Source organism: Zonotrichia albicollis, chromosome 6 (genome assembly GCF_047830755.1).
Source record: "Zonotrichia albicollis isolate bZonAlb1 chromosome 6, bZonAlb1.hap1, whole genome shotgun sequence".
Classification (NCBI taxonomy): Eukaryota; Metazoa; Chordata; class Aves; order Passeriformes; family Passerellidae; genus Zonotrichia; species Zonotrichia albicollis.
Genome location: NC_133824.1, coordinates 30,152,733 through 30,165,609, shown reverse-complemented (window position 1 = coordinate 30,165,609; position 12,877 = coordinate 30,152,733). Strand labels below are relative to the sequence as shown.

General features: G+C 40.1%; 1 protein-coding gene across 1 annotated transcript in view; it reads right to left on the bottom strand.

The window, feature by feature from the left end:
• Positions 1-12,877, bottom strand: part of SPTBN5 (spectrin beta, non-erythrocytic 5) — a 90,227-nt gene that overhangs the window by 27,862 nt on the left and 49,488 nt on the right. The window contains exons 34-41 of the mRNA XM_005480004.3: positions 11,546-11,650; positions 10,357-10,542; positions 6,283-6,438; positions 5,460-5,651; positions 4,749-4,844; positions 1,975-2,093; positions 1,214-1,328; positions 424-537 (exon numbers count right to left, since the gene is read on the bottom strand). Of these exons, the coding sequence (XP_005480061.2) occupies positions 424-537; positions 1,214-1,328; positions 1,975-2,093; positions 4,749-4,844; positions 5,460-5,651; positions 6,283-6,438; positions 10,357-10,542; positions 11,546-11,650 (1,083 nt within the window). The remainder of the gene's footprint in view (positions 1-423; positions 538-1,213; positions 1,329-1,974; positions 2,094-4,748; positions 4,845-5,459; positions 5,652-6,282; positions 6,439-10,356; positions 10,543-11,545; positions 11,651-12,877) is intronic.

The following is a 12,877-nucleotide window of genomic DNA, read 5'->3' as shown; positions in this document are numbered from 1 at the left end:
GAATTTCTGTGTTGGATGTCTGTGTCAGGAAACTACATGCAGTATGGGTTTTGCATTCTGTTCTGAACAGAAATAGACTTGTGATTTTGGTTCAGCTGAGTACAGGAACTGGGGGGAAAGATGGAATCCATGCTTTCCAAAATGTGTAGGACAGTCTGATCTGGCTTGTAGGTGAGGGCCAGAGACACAGACTTTGAAAAGGGACCTTTCTTCTTAGATTTTTTGCATCAGGAAGAATAATATTTGATAAGATAAAGTAGGATTAAGCAGCACAGTATTTTCATGAGAAGAAATTTATGCTGCACTTGCATTGCTGAAAATTCCTGCAAATCAATCTGAAGAGTAACAATGATTTTTGCACCATTGTTTCAAGAAGAAAAGGTGAAATTTTTTCACTATCCTTTGTACTTCCCTACTTCTTACCTCCATTTTGGACTTAATAACACTTATTTCTCTCTCCATTTCTTCATGTCTTCGAATCAGGTTTTCCACACTTTCCACATCTTTTCCATAATCCAGTGCTTGTATCAATGCACTCTGGAAAGGGCAGTGGGATATGAAGATGGTGAAGGTAACACCAAACAAAAGAATCTGTATTTTATTTCAAAAAGCCTCCTCCTTCATCTCTTTGCATTGCCATCTAAATGTTCTTATCGTCTTTTAAAATATCAATAGAGCACATTATCTGCTCTCTTTACAGAGATGAAACAAGAATCCACATCTCTTTTGAACACTGAATCCTTCTTAAGGTCCCTCTGGCCATTCACATGTAAAACAAGGACAGGCATGCCTCCTTGAATTTCTCAATAGTTCTTTTCTAATTTTTGGGGGTTTTTTTCCATATATCAAAGCAGAAAAATATTTCACAATAAATTGTTGCACAGAAATTCAGGTGTGTTATGAAAATATAAAAAATAAAATGTATCCTTAGGATCCTAAGAAACTAAATTCCATAAAATGAATAAATAAATTTTAAAAGTTATAAAAATATCAATCAAAAAGTCTTGTAACCTTAAGTAGTACAATGCCTACTGACTTATAATTAAAAAAATATAATCACTTACATTGTTGAAATAATTGGGTTTTATATAGCCTTTTTTTCTGTTAATTTCAAAATTATAATTCAGGTTCAGCATTTTTACCTCCATTTTATGAATGAATAAGATTGACAGAACATTTTTCCATTTCACTTAATCAAAATTGGAAAACATACCTTCTCAGTGATTCTTTCTGTGATGTCATCTATTTCTCTGATTAAGGCATGAATCTCTAGGGCTCCCTCTAACTTCTTCCTGTATGCATTCAGGTTACCATGAAAACTGTTCCACCTTTAATTGGAAATAATATTTTAGAGATGTAGTTCAGAGGTAAGGATTTCCACAACTGAGCTTTGTGATGCTCCTATTTAAACAAAACCACAGGTTTTCTCAACTACCTCATGCATTGATCTCCCAATTCTCCATAAAAGGGGACTCATCACAGGGATAAAGCATTAGCCTGAGAAGAATATCTGGTTGCATTTTTTCCATGTCTTTAGGATGGCATGGGGGTTAAAAGCTAAAAAAGTACTGATCCAGTTTCCGTAAACTTACAATAATCTCCCAATCAATACCTTCATGCTTTTGTTTCCTAGATAGGAGGCTGTGGAACAGGAAAAGCACAAGGCAATTCACCAGGACAACGGTGTGAATAGATGGAAGCGTCTAAGCTTCATGAATCCTGTGTGCCAAGTGATGTGAAACACAGTATTTGACTCCAAGGTTAGAAACACGACTTTGGCACTCCTGGATTAAAAATCCTTCTAAATGACTCGCTCTGGGAGTCTCGAAAGACAACTCCAGTGTCTGATATTTGGTAGCTGTGATATTAAAGATGAAAACAAATGTTCCAATTCCTCCATTTATCTCAGCTGAAGACACCTAATTTTCCCTTCTTTTTTTTTGCTTTACAAGGAACATTTGAAAGCATACTCACTTCTCATTGAGCTGCTTTCGGCGCTCATAGATTGTCTTTGTTTCTTCCTTGTTCTGTCTCTCCAGTTTCATGGCCAGGGTATTGATAGTCCTGATGTGAGCATCATCCACTGTTGACTCCTGTAAAGTGAGAAAGGGAACAAAGGTACATGTGAAAAATTTTTTGTGACCCAGTTTTCCACTGAGATGTGAAAATCAACAAGAAAGGGCTTTACCCCAGTAATATTTCAGACACATGGAGTTTGCTCTACTACAACTGCTGGTGTTACCATGTGCCTGATGATTAGACAGTAAAGGCAAGAAAGAACATTAATGGCTCTAGATGCAGCAATGATCTTGGTCTAGGTGAGGACCCTCGGACCCTCAGACCCTCATTTCTAAGGCAGATATTCCAGCAGGGGTTCATTTGGTGAAGAAACACAGCTGCAGTTGCTGGCTGCACAGGTGGCTGCTGTGGAAGAGCTGATGTGTGGCAGATTGCTCCTCTCTCAGACAGGCAGTGACTCATGGGCTCCTGGCTCTACTGGCTGTTTCACCTAGGTGAGCTCCTGTCCCAGAGTGCCTTCTGCACTGTAGACAACAGGCTCAACATCCATACAGCCTTGAGAATCCCAGACAACCTATGCCACTCTGTTTTCTTCTAAGTCGAAGTCTTCTAGGACACTTGCTTCCCATGCACATACCATAGAATGGATAATATTTGCATGTATTATTCTAGAGTATGGTGGGATAATTTTTATTTTGGAGTACTACAGATGGCCAATACTGAACACTGCTCCAAGATTCAAAAACATTCCCTATTTTTCTGGGACAAATAAATCACAAGTTTAGCAGGGAGACAATCACTAGTGTAAAGAAGCACAGCTGCAAGATGCCAGCACACTGTTAATGCAAGCATTCACTGCAATGTTTATTTTGTTTATGCTGCATCCATACCAACATGCATGCTTCCACATGTGCTTTCCTATTATGTACAGCCATAAAGTAAACTAGAGAAACCAGCAGTCAGATATTATTCAGAAACCTTGCAGCCTCCTGTCCTGGGAAATAATAGCAGCACAATTAATAGAAAATTTGACAGCCATCAACGCAGGAGGATTACTCCCTACCCTGATCTCAGATTTTTCAAGTGGGAAAACCCAGACTGGATGGATGCACACAGTGTGCCAGAAGCAGCCTCCTTCTGCTGATATCTCCCTAGGAAGCACTGCATAACGGAGCATCAGCTATCAGGGCATAACTGCATAACTGTCCAGCTTTTTATCAGCAGGAGTCATGTTCAGAGTTTTACAGGAGCAGTGGCTACAAGCTGATACTGTCTAAGGCCAAGAGTTTCAAGAGTGGCACATAGAAAATCTACCTTAGTTTATGGAAAAACATTTCTGTCCAGAAGTTATGCTGGCTGGAACACTGTGTTGTTTCTGCCCTATTAATCATCCTTCTTTTGGCTGGTACAAGCTGTAGAAGAGCCCTTGCTCAATCTCTTAGCTCACAGTCAGCTGGTGAGTAAAATGAATGTCTCTTCAATTTACTAATTCCCTGGTACTGAAGCCAAATAATTTGGCTCTCTATCCAAATCCACTGTGAATGCACTGTCACGAAATTCTGCTGGGCTCTGGAGTAAGGAACTCTAGGGTTTCTCCCTGGTGTCACATCTACGCTGTTACTTTGCATAGAAGAGGAATGTCTCTTTCTGCTACTAGGCAACAAATGTAGAAGATGGGAGCTGCCATAACAAGAATTGGCAAAAAGATAACAGGCAAACAAACGATAAAGAATATCAGGAGACTACATTAGAGTAAACATCGCTCATACAAATTCATAACACGTCTCTTTCCAGACCTTTCCCACAGTTTCCAGACTAGCACATCAGCACAGTAATCTTTCCTGAGTGACACACAGACCTCTTAGGGCACATCTGTAGCAGTTCACACAAACAGAGAGAACAGGGGGTTGCTGCAAATGCAGCCCCTCAATATGTGGCCTCACAGCTCTCATGGCGGGAGCTGAACACATGACAAGGAGGCCCCTGTTCCTCAGGTTTGGTGCCTGAGTTGGCACATCTCTCTGGGGGCAGGAGAGGCAGCTGGCATGACTCAGCACCATGACAGAGGGACAGAGATCTCAGCACTGAAACGTGAAGAGTGCAGCTGTCTTGTCACATGGCTGTTATCCAAAGCATAAACCACTGCTCTGTTCTACTGAATGTCTGGTTATTAATGTTATGATTCATGAGTAACCACGTGTGCTGTATAAACAGAGGCCCCCAGATTTACGTGCTTAATTTGGATGAAGGAGTATGAGAATGAGACCCTTCCTCAGGAGGAGGAAAATGGAGAAATAAAGAAGAGAAATAGAGAAAACAGTATTTCTTTTTTTACATGCTTGTTCATGAAAGGTCCAGATCAGTTTCAGATTCAAACAAGCATGGCTGAAATAACTATTTTTAAACCACTTTTGGGTGGAAATCACTGTGACGTTGCAGACTGCATGAAACAAACAAAATCTGCTCAAAGTCAGGCTCACATGGCAAGCTTTCCAGTCGTTTAATGCAGTCTGAAATGTTGTGTTGTGTCATGAGTGCCTGACAGCTCTGCCTAGACATCTTCAAAGCAGAAGGCATAATAAGAGAAAATTCTGTATTTTTACATGACTTTTGAGGTAGTGATGCTTCCTATGACTTTGGTCCTGCACCTCCTCAGAGCACTAGAACTGTATTTGCTAACTGGACTGAAAAGTTACCTGCAAGACATGAGCATGGAAAACAACTCTTACCCCTGATGTTGCTCCACGGAACTCATTCAGCTTTTTCTTGAGCTGCAGGCAGTGTTCATAGTCATTTCCCACATCACCCACATTAATCATGACCTCCTGGGGAAACAAGCAGCAGACAAATATGTAGGTGAAGAGTACAAGAACACAGTTACTCCTAGTGCTTAACCTGATGCAATAAGTTCTGTGATGTGTCTATAAATCACCAACCCACAGCTTCTGAAATAGTCTCTTCTGATCTTTAGATAATTACGAGACTTGGTCCCAACTCCCTTTTCCATTTATTACTAACTATGGAAACAACCTCTGAATGAAAACAATTCTTCACTCCTACAAAGAGAAACGTTCAGAAATGATATACAATTAGAGTGAAGACCAGCTGCCAAATACTTCAAGTCTCTTCCATTCTAATATGCTTTCATTTTTCGGTCTCAGTAGAGGCACATGAGATGGCCTCAAATAATCACACAGAAAACTCTTCATGTGCACAGTTTACATGAGAAGATGTGGTAATACTGCCAATTGACTCTGGTACAGACAGACTCCATAGAATTTGTTCAGTCATATTTCATATTGTTTGTAGAACATGTAATGATTCTTCCTGACAAAAATCACTAGGAAAATATCCTGGAAGATGACACATTTATCAGAATGTCATTGCTAAATATCAAGTCTTTAGTGAGCTGCTTGGGTTAAATACTGAAGTCCACTTGCCTTCTCCCTGATCCAGGCTTCCACCTGGTCCACCTTCTGGAGAAATTCTAGGAAGTCCCGACTGTCCTCCAGCATCTTTCCACGAGCAGCAACAGCTCTCTTCAACTTCTCCCAGTGCTCCTGAAGCATGCGGACTTGGCGACGGATCTCTCCTGATTTTGGGTGGCCTTTTGATACCAGGGCTTCTCCTTTCTTCACATACAGAAGAGGAAATTAGAAATTAAAGTTGCCACTATTTTTTAATGGGATTACCATGTTGCATGACCTTCCTAGGAGGAGTCTTTCACCTTCCTAACCTGGACTGACCAATAGAGTACTACTGTAAATTCTTATCACTCAAATGATAAAGCCAGCTGGAAAGCTCTTATATCTGGAGGGAATCTAGAAAATTGAAAACTGGCATTTGAATATTTCCCTGCCAAGAAAGATATTCATGGAATGGGAGCACCAAGTATTACAGATGACTGTGCCCTTTAGCTATATGATTCACCCAGTTCCAACAAGAATATTCAAAATTGGGCATGAAATCTTATTATCTCCTTTTGTAGGAGTAACCATGTCAGGCAAGGAAGAAGTCAGTATATATTTTCCTATTTAGGCTATAAGGAAAGATGGAAGCTCACTGAATGGAGCAAATAAAGTATTTCCCTGTTGTAAATTAACAGCATTACATTTCCATGGCAAAGCAACTGGGTCCTTGTCGATCCAGTAGGATAATTGATGCAGAAGTGATAACCAAGCCACTCATCCTTTACATTTCATCAATCTGTCTTTGGATGAGCAGTAATTATCTGTAAAAACAGTAACAGAGTGAGAGGGTCACCTTATTAACAGCTGTGATGATTTCTTCATTTGCCAGAATCTCTGCCTCAAAGACCTGATGTTTCTGCAGCAGCTTCATCTTGTCCTGCAGATTGCTGGGGTCTTGTATGGAGGGATCGTCCAGCTTCTGCATGCGCTCACTGATCCAATCCTCTGCCTGCAGCATTGAGAAGGACCTGAGTTAGCACAACAACTGCCTGGGATCCTGGGGCTTCCTGCCAGGACATGTCTCTATTCTGTCCAAGTGTCTGTACCTGGGCTGGATAGATTGAGTGCAAGCTGACAGCTGAGGTGGATCTCAAGTGTCTGAACTCATTCCACTTTGTTAAAAGCAGGTAGGAATGAAACGAATTTTTATCTGACCCCAGGAGTAATGAAAAATTCCTTGAATACCTCAGATTTTATCACAAGACATTAACAGATTATACAGTCTCCTAGACTATGTAGAGAGAATCTTTGAGCCTTAGCATGGTATATATTTAAAATGAGATTATGACAACTGATTCTGGGGGTTTAGGGCTCTGAGTTTCATCTGGTAGCTCTGCCATTGACCTACCTGCAAACTGGGTAAAGATTCTTTAGAATTCAGTGCCTCACCTATAAAATAGCACTAACATTCCTTCATGTCAGTGGTGTTGTGAGACCTAAATGGAAAATGCAATGCAAATAAAGATTTGCAGAAAGGGCCCAAGCACTAGTCAGATTATTTGAAAGGAAATACAACTGTATTTGCTTTTATACTTCATGAAATTCAAAATGGTTTGGTCAGGAATATCAGAAAAGCAGATGATTTATGAGAGCTAACAAACCAAAAGTTATATGTTTCTCTGAGGAAATTATTTTTAAGGGGATTTTAAAGTATGCAGAATAAAATGAAGACTAGGATGACAAGTTTTCTACAATTTTCTTGAAGTTCTGCTGAACTTTAGCCCTTAGCATTGAAGTAAATATTTTCTATCCATCAAAACACTGGGAATTGAACACTTGGCATAATGTTGTAACTGATCCTGTTGTCCTCAGAGCACTGAAGTAATGCAATGTTTTGACAACACAAGAGCTGCAAATTGAAGGGCAGCTTTATTAGCTTCAAAATATCTTGGCTGTCCTTGTGGAACTGTGCATTATGTGCACACAGGACTTGTCAGCTGGAGGATTTTCTCTGTTAATTAATGATTTGAAATGTTGTTTCAGCTGCTGAGAATCCATAAACAATAACAGAAATAGCTCTCACTAGCAGCATGCTGTCCAGAAACTGTTTCCCTCCAAAGCTCAGTTAGAGACTGAAACAGGCCACATCAAACTTGCCCAGGGCTGCACATTGCCATGTGTTGTTTGCATTTCCAACACCATTCCTTGATGGCCTTCTCCCGTCCCCAGCCACACACTCGTGCTTCAGTGTCACTTCAGTGACTCTTCATTTGAATGGAGGCTCATCCATACAATTGGAATGATAAACAAACCAATCTCCCGGATAAAACGACTTTAAGGTCGGTTTCTCTCCTACTTTTTAATTAGAAGCAGTGGCGTTAATGACAGACTGAACATCTGCACTCTCAGTGCCTTGGTTTATTTAAGGCTTGTTTAAGATGGCTCCAGAGAGTGAGGGATCCTGCTCCTGGCCTCATGCCCACATTCAGACATGAAGCAAAGCTGCTCTGTTTTCCCAAGATCTTTCTATGGAAAGATTCGTCTGGATGGCCCTTTTCGCTTCATTGAAGGCAACAGAAAAACCAGTGTTATGCTCAGTATAGGCACAAGACCAGACTTATAACCATGACCATGACCAGACTTATAACTTATGATCATTTCTATGGGAGTCATAAAAATGTGGGCACTACCAGTTTAGAATCTTACTCTTTCAAAATATCAGTTACTGTAACCTCACAAGTACAAACTGTAAATTACACTGATTTTTTAATGACAGAAGTATGCAAAGCATATAAAGGGATATGCCTGCTCCAGACATCTAGAGACAACAACTAATTCTTTCTCTCATTCCCCTGAGTTAAAGATGTGAATGGTTTTTTTATTCTTATGTACCGGGTGAAAGGGAAAGGAAGTACTAATAATATCATGAGCAAGTTTCTAAGTCAGCATTAAAACCCAGAGCCAACTTTAGAATCAAAACTTTTAACTTTTTAGTATTCCCTCTGCAATAACTTAAATACACATATTTCTAAGTAGCAACTTGCTCATTTCCCTTCCAGATTAGCACTGAGCTACAGAGTTTTTGGCAATAGGGTGTAGTCTGTAAGTCCATCTTGCTTCTTTTGTGTGAGACAAAAGCACCAATTTCAACAGCAGAAGGCTGAGTTTTATTTTGTAATCTGTATGTGATCTCTTGAGTTAATGATTGTGGTTCGTTGTCCTAATGTGTGTAGTTCTCTATGCTTCTAGAGAGTAAGAAGAATTTTAATGATGACAGTGATCACTAATTTCTGCTTACATAAAAAATTCTGTTTAATAGAAATTACTTAACATGTTTGCAGGACAGAGAGTTTTCAGGGGAGTGGGACCTGAGCTATGGGTGTTGTTCTCTTAATAAGTAAGAATAAGCAATGACCTCATTGATTTCACAGCCAAACTCAAAACTCATCTCCAAATTTAACATTCCTGTGGGGACCATTCTCATACATGAACTTGTACATGCCCAGAATATAATTAAAATTAAATTAAACATTCCATTCTATCCAACAAAGAGAAAGAAAGATATCACTGATTAAGATTTTTTAAGATTTTTTGTTTTGTAACTCTTTGGTGACATTCACATGCTCCAACAGTAGGCAATGATTCTAGGTTGGTGAGGTAAATGAGCACATAATCTGAGAGCAAAAGCTCCCCAAAGAACTCCTGGCTGAATTTATGTGGAGAAAGTGGATGACAATAGGGAAATGTTCTTCTATGCAGGGCCAAATTTCATGCTCTAAGTGTGTGATTCAAGAATGAAAGGGGTCCCCAGCTCAAGCACTGATTTGACAATTACAGAGAGATAGAAAGAAATGCATAAGTATTCCAATCTAATGGGTTGATAGTATCTCTAGAAGGGCATTGACAATTTCTCTACCAAGAGGATTTTGGGAAATTGCTCTTTTGAAATTATAACCCCTGTGCAATGCACCATCCAGTCCCCTCTGCTAGTCCGAAAGGTGGACAAGCCATTACTGATGGATTTTCCTTCCTTTCCTATCATGGGATAGTAAAACCAAATAATACAGGTTAATATTTGGGTGTATAAATAATTTCTGCTAAATTTTAATAAAAGGAAAAGCAAAAGGGAAAAAGGAAAAGGGAAAAAGGAAAAGGAAAAAGGAAAAGGAAAAAGGAAAAGGAAAAAGGAAAAGGAAAAAGGAAAAGGAAGAAAGAAAAAAAAATAAAAAGAAGAGTAAGTATAGCTCTGGTTTTGTAAATCGCTGAAGACATTTCATGGGACACAGCAGAAGAAGGGGTGGATACCAGACCAGCAAGAGTGCTTGAAAATGTGCCCCTGAGTCTGTGTGCTCTTGTTTATGCCAGCACAGTTCTCAGTCCCACATGTTGTGCTGCCCTTTGAAGGGCTGACCTAGTTTACCTTTCCAACAGTAGTGACAGAGCAGAGCTACTCAGTTACAGGGCTAAGGCCAGAGCAGGCGACAGAGAGCAGCGTGTTCTGCAGAGCCAGTCTACAGTAGCCCAAGAGCTCTGCTGAGCCACAGCAGTGCTTTGAAGGCCTTCAATGAACACCCACTAATAAAGCTTGGTGCCCAGGCCATAATGCTTTCCACTTTGTGTTCATCCTGATTTGAAATACATTTTCTTTCCCACTAAAGGAAAAATATATATTAGCTTGCAGTTTTCTTTTCAACTGTTTTATTTTAGCAGAGCTTTTGATGACTGAAGTTGCTGTAATGTGCCACAACAATAGTACAATAACAGGAATGGCATTGGAGCATATTTTTGCATGAGTGTGGCAGGAGCGGCCACACCAGATTAGATCATCCATCCACTCAATAATGTCTGGCAAGAGCAAGCACTTCATCCAATAGAAGTAGGTGGTTTCTCTGCTTCACATCCCCATCCCACTCTAAAACCCTCTTACCTCTTCCAAGTTTTGGTAGAAAAGTGCCAGAAGAAGGGCAGTCTGCAGCTTCTCTCGCCTGCTCTGGGATAGATCCTTGATCTGACGCTTCCTCTCATGAATGACATCCAGTTTGTGCTGAATCTTTTGCCCTTCTAGTCCATCAGCCTTTTCCAACCTGCTTGCCTGTTCTTGAAGAGACATCATCTGAGGAGGCAACAGATCTGAAATTACCTTCATGCTTCCAAGTGGTGTGAAAGAAACAAAATCAAGGTCCTTTCATAGTTAAAATACTCTCTTTTTTTCTGTAATGAAGCAAGAAGAGCAGGGAGAAGCCAACCAGCATTCCCCCTCACCCTGTACTATGTTACATCTATGACATTACTGTCATTGGACTCTATGGTGCATCCTGGCTACATAAATTAATTAAAGTTGTAGCTTCAGGAGTCCCTAGGCCACTGATTATCTAGTGCAAGGAGTAATGGAGTAAGCATGACATCCAGGAGTGCTCAGATTTTATTGCTTTCTGGAAACCAGGTGTTGTAGTGTAGCTCTCAAAATGAGCAATCAGCCTGGCAGGGAGCTGGCAAGAGTCCTGGAGTTCATTCTGGGGAGCCCAGGCACAGCTGCAGGTTTCAGCTGAGCCCTAGCCCGGGTGAGTTACAGCAGTGGCCACCAGCCAGACAGACTCCTTTACACACAGGTGAGCAATTCAGAAGCTATTGCAAAGGTGCAGAGAGGCTGCTTTTTTGGTACAGCTGTTGTACCAAATGAATATTTAAAGAATTTGACAACTTCTTTTAATGTTAAAATGCCTACTGCATTTTGTAAAATATCTACTCTATTTTACTTACTTTAAAAGTCACTATTTTTTAAAATAAAAAGAGCAGAAACTTCTGATATCCATAATACAATATGGCCTGCTTTAAATATTTCCTCTTGTTAAGTCCCCGTGTTCTGCTTACAAAGTGGTTTTCCTATCTGTTGCAAGGACTTGGACATGGAGTGTTTTGACAGTTGTTCTCCAATGCTCTGCCTCTTATTTCCCCAAGCTTCTCCATTTTATCTTTTGTTCAAACATATGAGGCCTATCAAGCATTTCATCCCTGTCACCAATTCAGAGTATTACCATAATTACAAAAAAAAGCATATCTATAATTTTAGCTCATTGAATTCTAGCTGGTAGAATATCAGTTGTTTATTTTTTTACCTTCTCATCCTGTGATGACAGAAGCTTCTCAAAAGCCTCATGTTTCCTTATCAGTTGCTCTATTTCATCTACAGACCTTCCGAGGTCACTGCTTTTCAAATAAACCTATAAAAAAAGTTTATTATTTTTCTCAGTGAATCAATTATCCCATAATCTTGATTCATAAATGGGAGAAGAGGTATTAAGTCTGCTGCTGAGAGTACACTTGAGAGTGGAAAAAAGGAAGAGGAGGCAACGGAAGCTAGAAATTAATTGTTAGAAGTCCATGGTCTTGAGCAAGAAAGAGAAGCATTAGCAGGTCTAGCTAAGGAAAGTGACCTGTCAGTCCTTATTAATCACTAGGTCACAAGGCAGTGAATTCCAGAAGTCTACAAGCCATCCTTGTAATCCCAAGCAAGATCACTGTCATGTCTGACAGATGTCCAAATGATTCCTTCTTAGAAGAGTTCCCAAACCAGAGGCTTTGCAGCCTGTTACCAGGGCTTTATTACCTCAGCCATTAGCAGGATTTTCCAAACACCAAACAATGGCTATTGCTACACCTTGTTACATACTGCCCTCTCAACCACACTCAGGAGATCATTCCTTTTATGTTTGCTTCAGCCTAGAGCATGTTTATAGACCTTTTTCATACTCGGATTTCTGTCTTCTCAAGGTTAAACTACAGTGATTGACTGATCATTCCACAACAGCTGTGGTTTTTTTGATTCTCATTATTCTTATCGCTCTCCTCTGGGTTTTCTCCACTTCCACTTATTTTGAGACTTGACGTAATAAGTGGCAAGAAGCAATAAAGCTGCCAGAGTGAAGGCTGGGAAGACAACAGAGTGACTTTCAAGCTGCAATCTTCAGCGCATGTCTGCATATAGTGCTTGTCTTTTATACAACACCATGAACTCAAGTTCACCTTGCAATTTACTATGAGCTTCCAGAAACTTTTCAGAAGTGCTGTCAGACCAGCTTGTCCCCATCCTGTATTTATGCAGCAGATCCTTCCTGAAAAAATGTCATAGCTGGCACCTGTACCAAGTGAATGGCACCTGTCATTTTCTCAGGCCATCATTCCAACCTATCTGCATTAATATTTTTTACTGTCTGTTCTGCCCATCTGATGCAGAAAGACTGCATTCAAAATTACAAATAACAAATGTGGTTTTAAAGAATCTGACCTCTGCACCTTTTAACACTGTGCAAGTGTGCACCTTTTCCAACTAATTCACACATGTTTCAAAGGCATTGCATTGCTCCCTTTCTCTGTTCTGGTGTTAAGAGAAATGAATGCCCAATTATTTGTCCCATACATTCTGTTATACTCAGTTTTGCCAAATGCAA